This window comes from Semicossyphus pulcher, unplaced genomic scaffold (genome assembly GCF_022749685.1).
Source record: "Semicossyphus pulcher isolate SPU_LCO1_2020_fin unplaced genomic scaffold, fSemPul1.0.p SCAF_6, whole genome shotgun sequence".
In the NCBI taxonomy this organism is placed as follows: Eukaryota; Metazoa; Chordata; class Actinopteri; order Labriformes; family Labridae; genus Semicossyphus; species Semicossyphus pulcher.
In genome coordinates, this window is record NW_027211737.1 from 14484471 (window position 1) to 14504098 (window position 19628).

General features: G+C 42.3%; 1 protein-coding gene across 2 annotated transcripts in view; it reads right to left on the reverse strand.

Moving 5' to 3' along the window:
- dock8 (dedicator of cytokinesis 8) overlaps nucleotides 1–19628 on the reverse strand; it is a 47422-nt gene that overhangs the window by 5174 nt on the left and 22620 nt on the right. For both annotated transcript variants that reach the window (XM_069682359.1, XM_069682358.1), the window contains exons 25-45: nucleotides 19389–19502; nucleotides 19048–19203; nucleotides 18541–18680; nucleotides 18106–18269; nucleotides 16713–16864; nucleotides 15393–15575; nucleotides 15051–15177; nucleotides 14403–14490; nucleotides 13861–13957; nucleotides 13227–13361; nucleotides 12839–12991; nucleotides 9794–9952; nucleotides 9595–9695; nucleotides 8128–8320; nucleotides 7365–7508; nucleotides 5812–5943; nucleotides 5299–5433; nucleotides 4769–4858; nucleotides 3576–3812; nucleotides 3351–3494; nucleotides 2121–2227 (exon numbers count right to left, since the gene is read on the reverse strand). In XM_069682359.1, the coding sequence (XP_069538460.1) occupies nucleotides 2121–2227; nucleotides 3351–3494; nucleotides 3576–3812; nucleotides 4769–4858; nucleotides 5299–5433; nucleotides 5812–5943; nucleotides 7365–7508; nucleotides 8128–8320; nucleotides 9595–9695; nucleotides 9794–9952; nucleotides 12839–12991; nucleotides 13227–13361; nucleotides 13861–13957; nucleotides 14403–14490; nucleotides 15051–15177; nucleotides 15393–15575; nucleotides 16713–16864; nucleotides 18106–18269; nucleotides 18541–18680; nucleotides 19048–19203; nucleotides 19389–19502 (2951 nt within the window). The remainder of the gene's footprint in view (nucleotides 1–2120; nucleotides 2228–3350; nucleotides 3495–3575; nucleotides 3813–4768; nucleotides 4859–5298; nucleotides 5434–5811; nucleotides 5944–7364; nucleotides 7509–8127; nucleotides 8321–9594; nucleotides 9696–9793; nucleotides 9953–12838; nucleotides 12992–13226; nucleotides 13362–13860; nucleotides 13958–14402; nucleotides 14491–15050; nucleotides 15178–15392; nucleotides 15576–16712; nucleotides 16865–18105; nucleotides 18270–18540; nucleotides 18681–19047; nucleotides 19204–19388; nucleotides 19503–19628) is intronic.

Here is a 19628-nt window from a genome sequence, read left to right on the forward strand (position 1 = left end):
AGAGTGTGTGTGTATGTTTGAATCGACTGCTCTGTGTCATTCTGTATTATGCCTTGTATGCTTGTAATCGGGTGATGTTTTATAACTATGTGATGTTTTAATTGTGACCTGCCAAGGGACTGCAGATGAAAGCTAGCTTTAAGCTAACTCTGGTACAATGCATCAAATGGTAACAGTCATGCTTAAACTTGCAGATGGTACCTTTTAAAATAAATAAAATAAAATATATGAAAAATATTTCTATCAAATATAATTTTGTGGAATAGTGTCAGGACAAATGTGGTTTGTGTCACAGTTAAACAGTAAGTAGTAGTAAGTAGCCTATCGCCAAATGAGGTAACACAATGATGATTGAGCCTATGGCCCACTGATGAAAGCCTTTGCATTTGCAGTATTACAGACTGGGTGTCGGTGGCGACTTTCACAGAAAAAAAATCACAAGCGGCGCCCAGTTAGTGACGCGTTTTCCATCACCCAGCAGTGGTTGGTCTGCCAGAGAGGGTAGGCGGAGCTAAGCAGCTGCTTTTCCGCTCTCTGCAAGTGTTGCGAGTAAACAGTAATCTACTATGGCTGAACAAACAAAGAAAAGATCGATGACTACAGATACAACTTCAAAAATAAGTGAAAATCCAAAGAAAAATGTGACGCTCAGATGAAGGCAAACAAAAAAGGAAAGCGACCGTCAGCGAGGAAAATCAAGAGTTACACCCCGAGACAACCGTGGACGTCACACATGCAACACTGTCTGGATATCTGGGAAGTGTGCTCCCACAGTTACCGTTTTGTCGCCATAGGTGCCGCCAAAGAGAACGAAACTGAGATCTAAAATAAGATGCTAGGCTCTATTTTTAGAGTGAGTGGAGTTTTTTCTAATACAATGCCTAAAAGCAGAACAGTTCTTAATAAAGAACATTACATTTGCAATACTGTGATATATTTCTATGTTGGAAGAATATTCTTACTGATGTGACGTTTATACAGCCTCACGATGTAACCTGTCCTGAACATTGCCAAGCATCTTTTCACAGTAATAAATCAGCAACTAATTAGCAATAATGACAGTAGATAACATCTTTATCGGTGAGGCTAAACAAATGTGACAGGAGAAATTTAATTCAGTGTGGCAAAAGATGACCTGAACTGAACTGAAGAAAAAGTGTTGTGTTTTCCTGAGTGGATGTCTTCTGAATGCCACATTAAAAGAAGACTGACACACAAAGAGTCCAGCGCCAGCTTCCCTGGATTTAGGATAGAAAATAAACCTTTCTGAAATTACAGTAAATATTTGCCAGCCTGCTTATAGCAATCAAGGCTGCTGGGATGTGACACGAGGGTTGGTAAATGAAAACCACCTTTTGGAAGCAAATGGCACATGCCCACGAGATGAAAGCAAACACATATAAACACACAGTACGCCTGCACAAATGACACACATCTGCTGCACAAAATCCGTATATTCTCAGACTGTGTGCTGTGGGTAGGAGGGTTTAAATTGTCTTCTGAATATTCAAAATATAATGAAACTCTTGGGAACAATAAACCTTTTTAATTCCAGAAGAAAAAGTGCATAGTGATAAACATATCTTTGACTGTCATATGGGAAATGAATAAACCTCTCAATGGGTTTCATTTGTCTTACTGCACCTGTTCAGTTTCTTTAACTTTCATCTGGTTTGCAATTTGTTGGGGTTTATCACTTTCATTTCTGCATCTTGACTGATACTTAAACAGCAGGATATCAGTCTCCATCAGTCACAGTTGTCTACACTCCTCTTTCATCTTCTTATACTGACATCGGTAATAGTGTATACAGAGAGCATCCTGGAGAAGACTCTCACTCCTTCAGAGACATATTTCAAAAGATACTGAATTTTCTATGAAAAAATCTCTTTGATGTTTTGTTTTATATTTCTACCTACTGAGAAAGTGTCAGCCTTTGTTATAAAAACAAAGACGTGCAACTGAAAATTAAAGTAAAATAGTTTGTTAACTCCTTTAGGTTTATCGCTCATCATTAAAAGTTCTTGTTTTTCTGGATCGTTGTTGTGTTGTTTCTCATTTTTGCATGACTTTGGTGCAAAATGTTGTCACCAGGCGGTGTTTCTTTGATCGCATCTTACCTCATTATGAACTCTTTGAAACACAGGCGCAGTTTATTGTGGTGACGGAAGAGCTTGGGGTCCGCTGGGATCTCATTCAGGAAGACCTGGGCCACCTCCAATGGGCCCTACAACGGGGGGCGGAGAGAGGAGGGAAGGGACAAAAACAAAGAGACAGAGTTAGAGACACAAAGAAGGAGAGAGCGAAAACAAGGCGGAGGAAGGAAAGAGAGGAGGTAAGAGAGGAAGCGTTTGAGAGCGTATGAACAAAAGAGGGATGAGAATGCCCTTCATTCAGACGGGGGAAATGACTTCCTAAGTGTATGCATAATGCAGCTAAGGGCCAACATGCCAAAGTAGAACATGAGGAAGATATCAGATCAGAGACGGAGCCATGATTAGCCTCCTGCATGGCTAATGTCACTGTTAACCCTGTATACATCCACCATTTGGCTCCCATTTGCCCAGTTTGAAATCTTGTTACCCTAACTTATATTCATCATAAAACCACAGCACGCTTGCACAGCGCCTGCATCACGACAGGCGCAGTTAAACAGCTCTGATTAGCATCATAAACGCATTGGGGCCTGGGCCTCAGTCCTTGGTTTGAGCCGCGGACCCGCACACAAAAGCCCAGCCTCCTGTACTGATTACAGTCAAGACTTATATGTTTACGGAGCTGCTGAGCATTAGCGTTATGTATACAACCATCAGGTTGGAGCAAGGGACCTGTCAGATTAGACGCTGGAAGATAAAGCGCAGGGGGAGGGAGCGCAGACGCCGTAGCTAGCTTCATCATTACTCCAACATTCACCATGCTGGCAGGACCTGGAAGCGATCAGATCAAAGAGACCTCCGGTTCAGCATGCCGTGCGGCAGAGACATGAAAGGAAGAGGGGGCCATGAATTGACGTTTTAACTAAATCAGGGGAAAAGCAAAGGAAGGATTAGGGTTGTGGATGGGGCGAGAGCTTTGAAGTGTGATCGCTGTCATGTCTCCCACCTGCACTCTGTGACTACAATGGAAACTGTAAATGTGATAAGATAAATAGACGTAAATTATTCTGCTTTATTCCCCCCCGCACATTAAGAGGGAACACTCAGGGGAGACAAAAGAGGCTGTGTATGATACAAAGAGCAATCATTTCGGGACGACAGCCATCATTTGGTTAAACATGAAGTAAGTGATCATTTCAGCTTTAATAGGAACAGACAGGCAGTAGTGTAAAATAGAAGCAGCGCCTCTCGTACCTGGTTAACAGTGGCTCCCACAGAGCCTTGTAGCAGCATCTGTAACATCTTAGCATCAGGCTGTTCTCGATGTGTGGCCACGGCCAGCTCTCTGGTCTTCTTCTGCATGTCCTCTATGGCCACCTCTATAGGAGTTAGGTCAAACTAGAAACAAAAAGAAGAGTTTAATTGGACAAACTGTCTTTAAAGACCTTAGATGTTCCATACTATGAATTTAGCGCCCACCTCCTCTTTCTGGATGACATTGATGCGGGTCTTGACGTAGGGGAAGGCATGCATGGTGGTGAGGATGGTCTTCCTCTTGTATTGCTCGTTAAGTTCACCTCGCGGTCGTCCGCTCTTGGTGAAGGGGGTTGTGTACATGAAGCGCCGCAGGTTGAAGTTTTTCTCAAAGTTTGTCAGCCGGTCTTTCATCTCGTAGTCATCAAAGAAGGGCTCCACATAAGTGATCTGGATATAAGCCTGCAGAGGAGTGTTGGTTTACAGTTTACTAGCAGTTTGTCAATATGCAACATAGCAAGTATGCACAACTTTAGTTTTTTAAAATATATATTACAAGCGTGTTGGTGCAAGAATCCAAATGTGCATGTTCTATAAATATCATCCTGCATCAGAAAATATAGTAAATTACTCTTTATTTATAGATCAGATGATGGGCATTAATAAGTAATGTAAATTCAATTTATTTGCATGTTTTAGGCTCTAACTTCCCGCTGCTTTTATATTATAATCCATATAATTTTCTGCATAGCGACTTCTTAAAGTAATAATCTCGAAGATTTTCATTTAAATAAGTGTCTGTTAAGTCTCTATCTATCGCTGAATGAGGTAACACAATGGTGATTGAGCCTATGGCCCACTGGTGAAAGCCTTTGCATTTGCACTATTATGGACTGGTTGTCTGGTGCAACTTTCACGGAAAAAAATCACAAGCGGTGCCCAGTTAGTGACGCGTTTTCCATCACCCAGTGGTTGGTCTGCCAGAGAGGGTAGGCGGAGCTAAGCGCCTGCTTTTCGGGTCTCTGCAAGTGTTGCTAGTAAACATTAATCTGTTTGGCTTAACAAACAAAGAAAAGATCGATGACTACAGATACAACTTCAGAAATAAGTAAAAATCCAGACAAAAAGGAACAAATTGGACGCTCAGATGAAGGCAAACAGTCTAAAAAGGAAAGCGACCGTCAGCGAGGAAAATCAAGAGTTACAACTGGAGCCAACCGTGGACGTCACACATGCAACACTGTCTGGATGTCTGAGACATGTGCTCCTGTAATTACCGTTTATTGCCCTGGGTACCGCCAAAGAGAACGAAACTGAGATCTTCGAGATAACCACTTTAACAAACTCTATACAGTAGTAAGGTTTTGTGTTTACTGAAAATAACTAAAGCTATGTATTTTCCTAATTAAGTCACCTACCTTGTTGGGGTTCAGCTGTTTCCTATTCACTGGTGTAGAGTCCTTGATCATCATCAGAGTGTCTTCTCCAAAACACTGACTGTAGAAGTTCTAGGAAATGGGGGGAAATTGTGCAGTTGGTACACAGTATTGTTCATGAAGTAGTCTTTAGTTATTTTTTAAATTCAAATATACAGTAATACAGATTTTACAGAGCTCTTGAAAGCATGAAATAACACTAATTTCGTTCAGCAACTGATTCATTGACTTTAATCAAGATTTATTAAACACTGTTTTGTTCTTCATGACATAACCTCTGATTTTCAGTCTGTATATGATTGCAAAGTTTTCCAACCTCTCTAAGAACCCACTTTAAGCAGGTGAATGATTTTGAGTCATGGCCTCAGACCTTATGTCAGTATCTCAATCATTATCAGTTTCCAGCAGTCCAGCCAGGCACCGTGCTGCCCTTTCTCTCCGGCCTCATTCACACATTAATTCACATCATGCACATAAGCACACATGCACAAACACACGTTCCCCGCTTGTACCTCCAGCCTGTGTGATATCTCAGGCAGATGTGTGATCGCCGGCTCCTTGTAAATGAATTCCCGTTCATCTAGGTCGCCGAACTTGGCCCCATAAAAACCCACCCGGAAATAGGTTCCAAACATCCTCTTGTGGCCCTGGAGGGAAACAGAAGGAAGACTTTATATTAGTCTCCAGTCAGTATGACATATTGTTTCTCATTATGTTTATAGCCTTTTATAGGGTCCTTAATGTGAAGAGCACTTTAAAGAGTTTAATTTAAAATTTTGATATGGCTGTTAAAAACAGTTAACATAATTGTGTATATGTCTTTTTCAAGCATCTTAGTTATTCACGATAATTTTAAAGATGCTAAACAAATGCTAAATAAGGAAATGTGGTTTTTTAATGGTTATTTCATTCTGCAATAGATCTTCCTACATGATGTCTTTTAGTATCTTGCTGTGTTATTTTATATCTACTATAATCTTTACTGAACAACTGAAGCAGCCTCTATATTGTGATAAAGTTGTTACCTTCTTAATGATGTTATCAAAGGCTCTCTGTAGTTTGTCATGAGTGGATGCCAGTTTTCTGAAGTCTCTGTGAGCCTCTAGGATTGGTACAATGATCTTGTAGACCTCATTCACAGCCTCGTAGAGACCCCCCTGATGAGAGAGACACCAACGCTGGTTAGCATTACCACACAAGGCACATATAGTCATTAGTTGCTTTTAACACAAAAAATATAGAACCAAATGTTCTGTAGCATTGCCACTCTAATGTCTTTTGTTAACAAATTAGTGCAAGCATTTGCTCTACTTCAATTCCAAACGACATACTATGACATGCGTAATTCTTAAAGGGGGGTATTATGCTAATTTCAACCTTCGTATTTCACTCTGTGATACCTGTGGAGTAGCTTAGCATCATTTACGGTTAAAAAAAAATACTAATTTTTCTCACACTGGTGCTCTGTGCAGGCCCTCATACAGCCTCTGCCTGAAACGACTCAGTCAGCTCTGTCCCTTTAAGAAACCCCGCCTGCTTTCTTCTGATTGGCCAGCTCTCCGAAAGCCTACCAAGGGGCACTCAGTGTTTGAGGCACGCCCACTTCCCTGTGGCCGTGTTACAGAGTTGTCGGCAAAGAGTAAACTTCACTTTTTCGGTTTGAAATGAATGTCTGCTACTCGTCCTTTAGTAAAGTAAACACTGCCTTCACAGCCACAGAAACACTTTCTCCAAGACATTCTTAACCAATTTGACGAGTCGTTGAGCAGAGCAATGGAGTAAAAAAAATTTCCGAGGCAGACTGAGCTGCTGGGTGGGCGTGTCCTTGAACTGTGGCAGGGGCAGGAAGTTCTGCTGTGTCTCGGGCAGATGCCGAAATATAGAGTTCCTCCACTTTGTGACATCACAAAGTGAAGCGTCTGTCTGAAAGCGTTCACAGCAGCCTGCAGACTTTTTTAGCAGGGGATTACTCCAACATACTTTTACCTACGGATTTGAAACTTCACCCACGTTTAGTCTGGACATCCAACATTGTAACATTATATATATGTCTTTAACTGTGAAACAGCATAATACCCACTCTTTAACTAATGGTAACTAGCATAACTATTAACATGATTGTTACAGCATGAACACTATTCTAAGGTCAGAGTTAAGTCAAAGCACATGACTGGCACTTCTATTGTTAAAATTTTGGTCAACTTTGAGGCAGGCTTCAAGAGTAGGACATTAAAACGCAAACACAAATATGATACATCCTGTATTATTCCACTGATCTTAGGTGACCGACTAAATAGATGGTCACAAAAATAAATCTAATCTTATATTACTAATTGTATCTAATCTGTGCTGTTTTTTCAGTCATCAGATATGAAACCTACATACTTTACTGTACTAAACTAGCAGTGAATAATGCAATAAGTGCACAGTGCAGATGCAAGCAAACTAACTTTAGCGAGACACTGCCAGTTAACCTCACAAAGACACAACTAATGTAGCAAAAATGAGCATGTAGTATGACTTTGGGACACAGCTACAGGTTTCTGTGTTAAATATCACTGTATCTTTATCATCTCACGTTGCTGAAGAGCTCAGCCGCCTGCTCCAGCAATCCCACCAGGCCGCTCTCAGTGAAGTAACGTCCAGAACACACCCCGTCCTCATCCGGGGACAGGATGTCATCCGACACCGCCGACTCCTCCAGTACGTTGGGGGAGATGTTCTGGGGGGGAAAAAAGTCACCTAATCAATCAATTAGCCCTTTTAATCAAATAATCAATCACACGGCTGACTTTAAAAGGAGATGTCCTACAGTGGGAAATGGAACTAATTTGATGACCATCCAATCAATAACCTGCTGACAGCAGCAGGTTAGAGTGTCCTGTACCAAAGCGCCACAGAGGTCCTGTGTGCGACACAGCTCATCGAGAACACTGTCGTCATAGTTACTGTTATAACTGCTTGTTTTCAGTTCATGGGAGCAGTCTGCTCACATGATCCCACAGGAGAGCATTTGCCTTTTCCCCCCCTTCATCTTCAAAGACTTTGTGTTAAGCAGTGGTACCAGGGGACCATATTTATATGTTGACGTTATGAGTGTACAGCTCCCCCCTCTGGACACACACAACCAAATCTGGAAGTGATCCGTGGGGAGGTGTGTGATGTGGTGTGTTGCACAGATGAAGGTTTGCCTTCGTTAAACTAAACAACCAATAGTCTCAACAAACAAATGATGAATGCTTGTTTTGTGTGGTTGTAAATGCTCCATTTTCTGTCTGAACATGAGTTTATTATTAGTTCCTTGCTCATTTGGTGTGCATAGCTTTGTTTGTGTTCTCTACCTGGAAGGTAACGCTGCCAACAGGCAGGTACTTGTGGTCCTCCAGCATGCTGAGATACTCGGCCACCAGGGCAGCAGCGTGGACCAGACACATGGCCGACTCAGTGTAACACTTCCTGTTGTTGTGCTTCTCTGCCATGTTCTGCAGCCAGGTCAGACGAAGGTCAGGAGACGTCTGGTAGCCCTTTGCTATCCTGAGGAGGGGAGGACAAGAGGGGTATTGTTGTGTTTTCATACTTTCTTTCCTCTATTAAACCAGGTAAACGTCTCACTGAGATTAACATCTTGTTTTGTAGAGAGAGACGTGGCCAAGAAGGCAGCATAGAAACAGTTTAAGACAATAAATATCATGTGCACACGACTGACAAAACTGCCAAACTACACAAAAGCAACCAAACTGAATTAGAAATGAGCTTTTAAGTGAAATTATGTTTTTTAAACTAAATCATATTTATGTGAATAGATTTTGGCAAAGACCTGGGGGGAAAACTGCACAGAAAGCATAAACACATATGCACATAAACGCATGTATGTACATCAATAATCATCAATAATATTCTTAACCGCAAACTAAAGTAGGTGAAACAAAAGCTATAGACTTTTATCATCTAAGTATTCATGTTTCACTCATCTTAAAATATCCCAGTTACGGTTTCATGCTTGTTCCAGCTCTTTTTAACATCCATAATGTGTGGTGTATTGCATTTTATAGCATGTGTCACATAACCCATGATGTCACCCACATACACATTATTCCTAGATTAGTGTTTTTACGGGAAACAAGAAATATGGAAAATGTTTTCGTGTTCCTGGAATGTATGAATAATCATTAGGCAAGCAGCATGGGAATAAATCTGAGACAGTCTGAATGAATGTGTTTGTAAAGCAGGTGAGTCACTATACTATTCTTACAAATGAATTCAAGCATCTGGAGGCCAAATGTGTTGTGCATCAATGACCTGAGTGTTTGGGAGCTTTGAGGTAAACGCTGGGGTGAGAGGAGGTAAGAGTGTAAATGTAACGGGTCATTCTGCGCAGCACTCGTCAGGCGACCGGGACCAGAACACAAACAGAAAGGTGCATGATAAATGACACATGTAGGTGACATTAAAGCATGTTGAGGTAAAGTGCCTATATCAACATACAGCACATGTATGCTCTCTTTGTCTCTGTGTTTGCCCATCTTGTTCTGACACACACTCGTACACACACACACACAGACTGTTTGCATTTGCATATACACAAAGCGAGATCAGAAGACTAAACTGCTACCACATGGTTTCCATAGCGAGGGCAGCAAATAGAGGCAAAACAGCCCAGACCACAGAGAAATAGGAACCAGCAGCGCAACATAGAGAGAAGCCACAGGGTGATGAGAGAGAAGAGAGGGAAATTAAGAGACAGACACTGAAGACAGACAGAGACAAGCAGGCAGCCTGTTTTATAGATTGTTCTTTGTGTTTCTGACCTGTACATGAGGTCCATGAGCATCTCAGGATCTTCCTGGAACTCCCTCATCTTCACCGTGTCCGACAAAATACTGTTGAGGTTTCTTAGAAGCTCATCCACCTGAAAATATAGACAGACGCCAGAGGTGGGCAGGAAGTGTCGATACGATCAATATCAGCAACGTGATGCAGTAGTTGTTTGTGTGTGTGATTGTATACCTGTGAGGGCAGCTGAGTGTTCTGCATCTCCGTGTCCTCCTCTGCATAGGCCAAGATGGTGCGCAGTGAGCGTCGTAAGTATTCCTCCTGGAAGTCGGATGATTTGCCCACCAGAGATGCTAGAGACATGGTGACCTGCATCTTCACCCTGGAGAAGTTCTGATAAAGGCAAAAGGGGGCACAGTGAACATCAGTGTTTAGCATGCAATAAAACAAGTGCTAATGTCTGATGTGAAACTGCATCTTAGCATGGCTGAATTTTATGTGAATATGGATTTTTACAGACTCCAAAATAAAAACATTTCTCCTTCTGATGCCTTCCCTGCAAGCTAGAGATTAAATGCACTATATTCCCTCTTCTACGCACTTGACTACATTTTTCCTCCAAATTGCTTCGTTACCATAAAACTTATAATAAAGCCCAGGGCCCGTTTTAACTTCCACAAAAGAGGCTTTTTATTAGAGTCAGGATATTATGTTTGTTTGTCAATTCAAGACAACTCCTACCAAAATACATCAATAAATCAAAACATAAGCTACTACCATTTATGAAATGCAGGATTTTGTTTGTGTGATGAGTGACAGTATGGAAATTTGGAATTGGTTCAAGCAATTTAAAGATTCTTTTCTCTACAGAGACAATAAAAATTCAGATAAACATGGATATATATTTCAAATTAAGTTTAAAGTTGCACGCTGTCGCCTAACAGCTAGAAGGTTCCTAGTTTGAACCCCGGTTCAGATGAAGTGGGCCTTTCTGTTTGCATGTTCTCCATGTGCATGCGTGGGTTCTCTCTGGGTACTTCGGCTTCCTCCCACAGTCCAAAGACATGCTCGTTAGGTTAATTGGTGACTCTGAATTGCTCTTAGGTGTGAGTGTGAGCGTAAAATGTGAGAGCCCTATGATTGGCTGGCGATCAGTCCAAGTTGTACCTTGCCTCTTGCCCAGTGATAGCTGGGATAGGCTCCAGCCCCCCGCAACCCTGACCCTACACAGTTTGACTTTGTATTTTAATGGGTGCCCTATACATCCAACAATTGCATTAAGACACCAATCAAAACATATCCAAGCTATGCAAGGTGACTTGGGACTTTGCTCACTGTCGCGTAAATACAGAAGAACAACATACAGCACCGAAATTGTTCTTTGTTTCGTGCAAGATGCAGCAACACTGGCAAGACAGAGAGGTGACAGAACTTCTTCTGGGGAAAAGAAATAAGGCAACAACGGCACCCTGTTTCCAGCGCGTTTGTGACGTCAGGCGGTGACGCAGCAGATAAGTGACCGAAAGGAGTATACTTCACTGGCAATGGGAAAAGAGACAATCAGCATTAATTAGTGGGTATTCCCGGGTCTGAAAAACCTGCGTCACTGCACTCATTTTGGTGGGAAAGGGGTATATAAGAGCTGCAGCAAGTAGGTAATTTTGCAACCAAAAAAGGATACTAAGCAACACTAATATTATTAAGTAGTTTTTTTGATGATTCCTCTCCAGTTTTTTGTCCCTTGTCCCCTCCCTTTCCTTTTCACTCCATCCTTCACACTACCTGTCAAAGATAACAGGCCTGACAAACACCCCTCCATCCTCTGCTGAGAGGGCCGCATGTGTGTGAGTGTAAGAGAGAGAGAGAGAGAGAGTGTGCTCGTGTATGTGTGACGTCCCATCTATCTCCGGCATGACCAGCTAAGCGGGAAATGATCTCCCATTAGCAGAGACATAATCACCCATGGATCATCTCTACGGCCCCATTCTGTTCAACTGAGCATGGAGCCAGGGCCTAACCACCCATCACTGCCCTCTAACTCAGTGTGTACGTGTGTGTGTGTGCACTAAAAAGTAGCCTAAATGATTGCCTAAGTCAACACATAACCCTCCGTGTCTTTCTCTCTCCTTCTCTTCTCATCTGCCCCTTTTCCTCTAGCTTTCCATCCAAGCTTTTAATAACTTTAGTGGATTAGTCTGACCACAGGTATCTCCTTTTTAGTGAATGGTTTCGTTTCTTTTCTTTTTGCATAACCACAATCTAAAATGAAAGTAAGTGATTGAGAGGAAAAAAAGTGTGTGTGACATACGGAGAGCAAGGCGAGGGCGGATGAAGGGATGAAAACATAAACAAAGGAAGAGGTAGAGAGTAAGTTCTGTATGAATGAGTCATACGGCTGCTACGCTAATTCAGATCACAGCTCCCTCTGTATACACCATGTAAACAAACATACGCCGGGACACACGCAGATGGGGAACGCTCTCTTCTCACTGAAGATACTGTATGTGTGTACGTGGAAGTGTGCTCCACAGGCCGGTGTCTGACTTTCATTAAAGTGTACAGACTGTAAACACAGGAAATATCAACTACAGCAGCACTTATCGAACTAGCAGGGAAAATGAAAGAAGAAACTCTATCCTGAACCTCTCTTCCTTCCGATCTGTCTCTTTTTTAATCTTGTCCCTCAATCGCTGCTTCACCTCTGGCAAAAACACTCCTCTATCTCTATCCTGATTCCCTTCTTTCCACCCTTTTAAAAATCTCTCCCTCCCTGCCCTTCAGGCGCATACACATTCGCACATATGTAAGTGAAACACACACACACACACGCACGCAGAGGTCTGGCTGTCATTAGTTAAAGAGGGGTAGGAACATGGGGAGGCAGACAGTGACATATCTCTCTGCTCTCTTCTCAGAGACACATCCTTCAGCAGAAAGTTTCTGCGGCACGCTCAAAATAGACATGGAAAAGACATTAAAGCCAAGCAGGAGAGGAAAAGTGGAGAGAAGATGGGATAAGATGTGTGTGACATCCCGCCTTTGTGTGTGTGTTCATGAGAACATGCATCATAAGCAATTCTGCACTCTCATGTGCACTTAAATCCAATTTAGTCTGACATAAATGCAATTTCTTCAGCAGGCTAAGATGTTAGATAAGGTTTTATCTGACAGAAAGGTAACACATGCCTGACATTTGCTTTGTGTGGGTGCTCCTGCGGGTGTGTGTGCGTCCTTGCAACCCTTTGGAACATATACAGAGGATTTTGTGTGTGTGCTTACACTGGCGTTGCTGTAGCTGTATCTCATGATGAGGTAGAGGGTGGCACAGGCCTGGCTCCTGTTCTCGTCGACAGGGCTGCTGCAGTACTGAAGCACCTTCTGGCACAGGTCGGCGCACTGCTCTGCCTCCTCCTCAAACAACAAGTCCCCAAACTGCACACAAAAACGCACACATACCAGCCAAATAAAAACACAAGGTGGTAAACACAAACACACACTTGTATACACCAAAAATTCAGGCTCCTATCAGCAGTTTGCCACCCCCACAAGCAAATAGGAACATTTAATTTAGACACAGATAGTGCTCGTGTATACACATCCACCCACACACCTCCTACTGGATTTTCACAAAGAGCCACCACACACACAACCATCATATCCAAAGTACCTTGACAACAAGCGCTCTGAGTGTGCTGAAGGTGTGAGAGAGGAAAGTGGTACTCTGGTTGCAGGTGAGAGAGTGGAGTAACACCTTCAACACCCCGCCAACCACGCTGTCCTTACAGTCGGCCAACGGCACTGCCTGGACAGGAGAGAGAAATCACATGAGACAAATGGTTAAACTGGTGGATACACTAGGAAGTAACTTAAATGCAAATTAGAAGTTTTAACAGCTTAAAAATTACATGAGCGACCTTTACAGCAGAGAGGTGGTCAAATATGCAGGTCACGCTTCAAGCTAAGACTGAAATGTGTCACACGAGCTGCACATTTTGCATTATTTGTGTTCAACATTTTTGAAATTTTCTTCACTCTCAACAGCAAATCAAGAACTCGGTTTGTATTTTATTTATGCATGCAAATTGATTTATTTCATAAATGGTGCTTGCGAATTAAAGACCATCTCTTGTTGACCCTTCAATCCCTCTGCAGCTGCATTTCTCTAAATGTTAGAGAAATATGGTGCAATCTTATACCACATATCAAATTTTAAAAGGCCCTATTATATTTATCATTTTTATCTTATCATTGTTTCATGTTCATGTTAGATATTGCATGGGTGCAGGTTAGAGAGTTCCCACCTGTACAATAGTCTCCAGCAGGTCCAGCACTACAAGGTTAGCCTCTGTTGCTAAGTTCCCACTGATCAGAGCCTCCTGGTCCAGCTCTGCTTTAGTCCTGAGGGAAAGAGTGGAGTAAAGAAGTAGAAGAAGAAGACATATTTTATTAATCTCAGAGGGGAAATTGTATTTTTTCACTCTGTTTTTACATAAATGCTACACACACAAAGGCCCGAATTACAGACATGCACAAACAGGACTCCATGGACATGCATTAATGGAGAGATGTCAGAGTGAGGGGGCTGCACATGGACATGCGCCCCGAGCAGTTAAGGGATTTGGTGCCTTACTCAAGGACACCTCGACGTGCCCAGGAAAGGAACTGGCACCTCTCCAGCTACCAGTCCCAATTCCAGGCTCGGTTCGTACCAGGCCCCCCTCCGGTTCCCAAGCCAAGTCCCTACATACTGAACTACAGTCTACCCCAAATACAGTCAAGATGTCAAGAGAGGAATGGAAAGCAACTTAAAAGATCAAATTAAAAAAAGACACTGATAACTTACTTGTCCTGTCTGTCGTTGGTTTGTCTCCACTGAGTGAGGTCTTTCCTCCAACGCAGGTGCTCCCTCTGGCCCATGGTCCTATCCATTCCTGTGAAGGATCAACAAGCAGCAAATCTTTTCACGAAAACTGTTACGCACATTTACTTGAGTGCAAAATATGTACTAAAGCATACGAAAGGAAAGCATGCAGTCTGAGGGATGAATATTATGTTTAATGCAAAGACATAATGGGAGGTTTATTGCAGAACAAGAAGCGATTTAGACGATCTGGGTTAAAAAAATGCTGAGAAAATGAAAACTATTAAAGCTGTATATTCACAATGTTCAAACATTTACTTGGTCTCCATATACACCAGAGTATACTCATGTTTAAAAACTGCACACATAAGTTGTACAAAACTCCTGACTATAGCAGGAAGCATAGGAGCGCCTTAGCATAGACTGTGTGACCTGAAATTGGTTCCTATAGTGACTTGCTGACCGCACATTTCTAGAATACTGATAACATTTGAAAAATATGAGTGTTCACTAGTTTTGGAGGTAGTTCATGCTCAAAACTTTTCAATATTGCAGGAAATGCAGATCTAAATCTGACAGAAAAGCAATTTTTCCAAAAGGTGGTTGTTAAAGTGCAAGTAGATACACTACCTCCGACTCGTTTCATCATCTCCCCGCGGGCTCCCATTCCTCTCAGCAGGGCTTCTTCCAGCTGCAGCTTAGCCTGCTGGGATTTCTGTAAAGCCTGGGTGCTCACTTTGTCACTGCTCTGCTTACCCTACCAACAGACAAACAAATATTCACATGGTGCAAACACAAAGCTCATACAGTTTCAATATTTTGTACTTAATACTTTGGATTTATCCTTAAGTTTTGTATGATAAATACAGCTGCAGACAAGATAGACAAATACACATCTGTATTTACATAAACATTAAATGGACTCAAATGACTGCTGCAACCACACTGATGTGTGTACATGCACAAACTGACCCTGTACTCAAAGCAGGACACACAGATAGTGAGGAGCTCCAGCAGCTTGTTCAGCTGTGAGGGAGGCATATCTACAGTCCAGCGCTGAATCAGGCTCCGATCAGCGTTCTTCATCACCCACAGGAAACACACCAACAGGTGGCGACTGGTGTCTGCTGCCAGGGTGGCTACGGATTTACCTTGCTGGGAGGAGATAGGACAGAGACAAATAGGCAGTTTGATACGGTTTAGTGTAGAAGAAAAGGAGCACCTGCACTCATTCAGAAATGTACCTACTAACATCCACATCTGCTGGATGTGCATTAAGACTTTACCTACCAGAAACAAACATGACAGATAGTCTGGTTCACAGCCAAACACTGTCTGCTGTAGTCTTGCTCTGCCCACGGAGTTTTACAGTATAAAAGTAGTTAATCTAACAAACTAATAGTCTCATCCACAAACTAAACCACCAACACGGCGTTACTAAAGTATGTTCTCTTCCACGTTTTAATAGGCATTAAATCTACTGCAGATTAATTTACCTTCATTCCTCTGATGATGAATCGCTACCATATAGAGCTACTGCTGCTTCACTGAGTGTCAGCTTTGATAAATGTACCCATTAACCTCCTAGTGCTCCAGTGGTCCCACCTTAAACCTGGTTTCCAGGTCTCCGTTTCACAGCAGAGACTGAGTGAAGCTCACCAGAACCGACGTCAAATGCTTGTAGCACGTAATCCAAACCATCACTTGTTTATTTGAAAATATGCTCCAAGTGAAAAAGCATTTCTGTTGCTATGAGTAAAAGAGTCAAACATTGTTTGAAAGGGATCTGCATGAAAATGAGGAACAAGCGCTCTGGCAGCCATGTTTGGATTTGTGATGGATACCAGGTGATGGCTCAGTTGTGTGAAAATCAGTTTTTCCACAACAGTATTTCATGTTACAACGTACAAGGAACTGATTCATCTCCTGGAGAGAAGCAGGGAAAGAGGACGAGAATGGCATTTTCTTTGCTTGTGTTGTTGCTGTAGCTACACTTGATGGATCTGTTTGTCAGGGAGGACGGCCCTGTTCACTTATGATGGCAATTCCTGCCCATAAACCATCTCCAGCAGACGTATGTGTGTGAGTGTATGTGTGGGTGTGATTTTTCAGGATGGATGAAGTGTGTGTGTGGCGCTGACAGCTAATCAATCTGCCTCAGTGCAGCTCACCTGTTAGGAGGCAGAATACTCACACACACACTCACACATGCACTTTTGAACTTTGAAAACAATGAAAACAAACTAGAACCTTTTTTCATCTCATCATTAAGAAATTATTCCGGGATTTTACCATGGATGCCATGGAAACGAGAACATTCCGTCCCAGCGTGTTGAAGGGGTTTCCAGCAATCGCCATGGCAACAGACTGATTGATGGGTGGGACATTTTCAAGGTCATCCTCAGGTCCTCCCGTCTTGTTTTTCCCGCCGCGCGTGTCAGAAACTACGGAGAAAATTACAGGGTCAAATATGTTAAAGTGAAGAGGAGAGAGCTGAAACACACAGAATTCAATTAAAAGCTTTAACTGTGCAAAACTTTTGACACTACTGAGTCTTTATCAAACTTAAAATAGACAATTTAGCATTAAAACCTGCTTTGTCATATGTTAAAAGGATGGCGGATGAACTACAAAATATACAGAACAACATATTAAAGAAATATTGTTAAATACTACTAGAGGAAATAACAGAATTAACCAGATTTTTTAGTTGCAGTTTGCGAACACATGAATTTGCTTCACACTCACTGCCCAGAGATTTAGGCCAAGAAAGGTCCACAGCAAAATAATGAATTAGAGGCAGAGGATAGGATCTCAGTAGATACAGACACCATCATAAACGCCAAGAGGGTCTTACGTGATGATTAAGAGGGATTATTTTTGCATGAGTGAATACTTTGTGTTAAGAACAACCAAACTAATTCTGCCAGTACAAATGAGTTTATTTTTTCCTAAAACCTTCACTAACACTTTAACTTACTTTCACTGTGGGATTGTGGTTGCTAAACTGAATGTTCCACAAATAACTTTGGTCTATGTGTGCTGTATGTGTCCATGTGATCTCGAAGATTTTCATTTTAATAAATGTCTGGTAAGTCACTATCTATCGCCGAATGAGGCAACACAATGGTGTTTGAGCCTGTGGCCCACTGATGAAAGCCTTTGCGCTTGTATTACAGACTGGGTGTCGGGTGCAACTTTCGCGGAAAGATGACAAGCGGTGCCCAGTTAGTGACGCATTTTCAAGCACCCAGCAGTGGTTGGCCTGCCAGAGAGGGTAGGCGGAGTTAAGCGGCTGCTTTTCTGGTCTCTGCAAGTGTTGCGAGTAAACAGTAATCTACTATGGCTGAACAAACAGAGAAAAGATCGATGACTACAGATACAACTTCAAAAATAAGTCAAAATCCAAAGAAAAAGAAACTAATTTGACGCTCAGATGAAGGCAAACAGTCTAAAAAGGAACACCCGGAGCCAGCCGTTGACGTCACACATGCAACGCTGCTTGGATATCTGGGAAGTGTGCTCCCGCAATTACCGTTTATCACCATAGGTGCCGCCAAAGAGAACGAAACTGAGATCTTCGAGTTACCACTTTAAAGTCCAAAAAGAACTGTAAGTGCATGTAATAGAAGCATGTACACAATTTACATTACATGCCGATGATCTGTTTTGTGTGTATAATTACCAGTGAAGTCCAGATAGTTGGTGGAGTCAATGATGATCCCCACCAGGGAGAGGTAGAGAGCAGCCACCTTGGCTCTGACCTCAGGTTTAATACAGCGATGGTCCAGATCATGTGAACACAGCAGGCTGTAGATGGCATTGATTGCCTTTCTCTGGACCTTTCCCCTGTGAACACAAATATTTGTTTTAAAGGTTTTATTGGCTCCATCAATTAAATGACATGTATACAGGCTACTACTGTTTGCACAAGTTATGGCCCTCGTGTCAATATCAGGGTTGAGCAGAGTTAAACCTGCTTGTTTCCTGGTCTAAGTCTGAGTACTGACTTGCAACAGTTTGATGAATTCATACATGAAAGGTGTGTCAATCATCTAGAAAGTTTTGTAATAACAAGGTCATGAGGGGTGTCAACTTGAAGTTGTCTATGTTTCCGTACCCTTCTGACTCCATGTCCAGGGCAGCACTGAGCTCTGTCAGCAGCAGACCGGTGAGGTAGTGCTGCTGCTTGAACTCCGGGGAAAGGTCAAACAGCGCCAAGATCCTCTGCTGCTCCTGGAAGCTGATCGAGCCGGAGCTCTGGAAAGAGGCAGAGACGGAAGACAATTTTTTTTATTGCAAAGTTTTCTTGCAAAGCACTTTAACAGTTTGTTTTAATTTTAATCCCATCTAATGACTCCCCAAACTCACTTATTATAATTCTACTTAGCAATCCCTGTATTTGTATTTTCCTAGATGAGCTTCAGGGCCCAAACATTCACACTGCTCACTTATTACTGATGATATTCTTTATCCAAACTGGGGGTCTAAGGACAGAGGATGTCATATGCCGTACAGATTGTGAAACCATTAGATTGCTGTATTTCACTGTCAATGAAGAAACAAGCGCCTGGATGCCCAAATTAAAACTATACAAGTGGAAACTTTGACAGACGAGTGGGCAGACCTGTGAGGAGATAGATGGACATGGTGAGGCAGGAGCGGAGGCAGGGCTGCTGAAGAACAGGCTCAGGTTGAGGTAGTGCTCGTGACTGCACAGGATTCGCAGGAACTCCAGACGCATGCTGATCAGCGTTGGCATTGACACACTCTTAGCTGACATCTAGAAGGGAAAAAGAGCAAAAATAATCAGTTGATGCGTGATAGTACACATTTACAGAAGGTTTATGAAAAGTTGGTTTCAGAAAAAACACGGGGGAAATACTGAAATAAATATTGAATCCATGTTTTTACAGACATGTTAAATGGCTTTGGTATTGTTATCAGTGTTATTCATACTGGTAATACCTGGTTGCAGTAGTTTTTCACCAGCTGAAAGACAAATCCTCGGTCCATGAGAGACAGCAGGTCATAGAGGAAGAAGGCCAGACTGATGTTGACTTTCTCTGCTTGCTCTACCTCCTAAAACAACAACAACCAACAAAGACCAATCAGTAAGCCGCACTGAGTGGATCTTGCCAAGCAAATAGCCGTGAAAGCTGAGCTTTTGATACTGCAGAGGCAAATATAATTAGCACCTCCATCTCC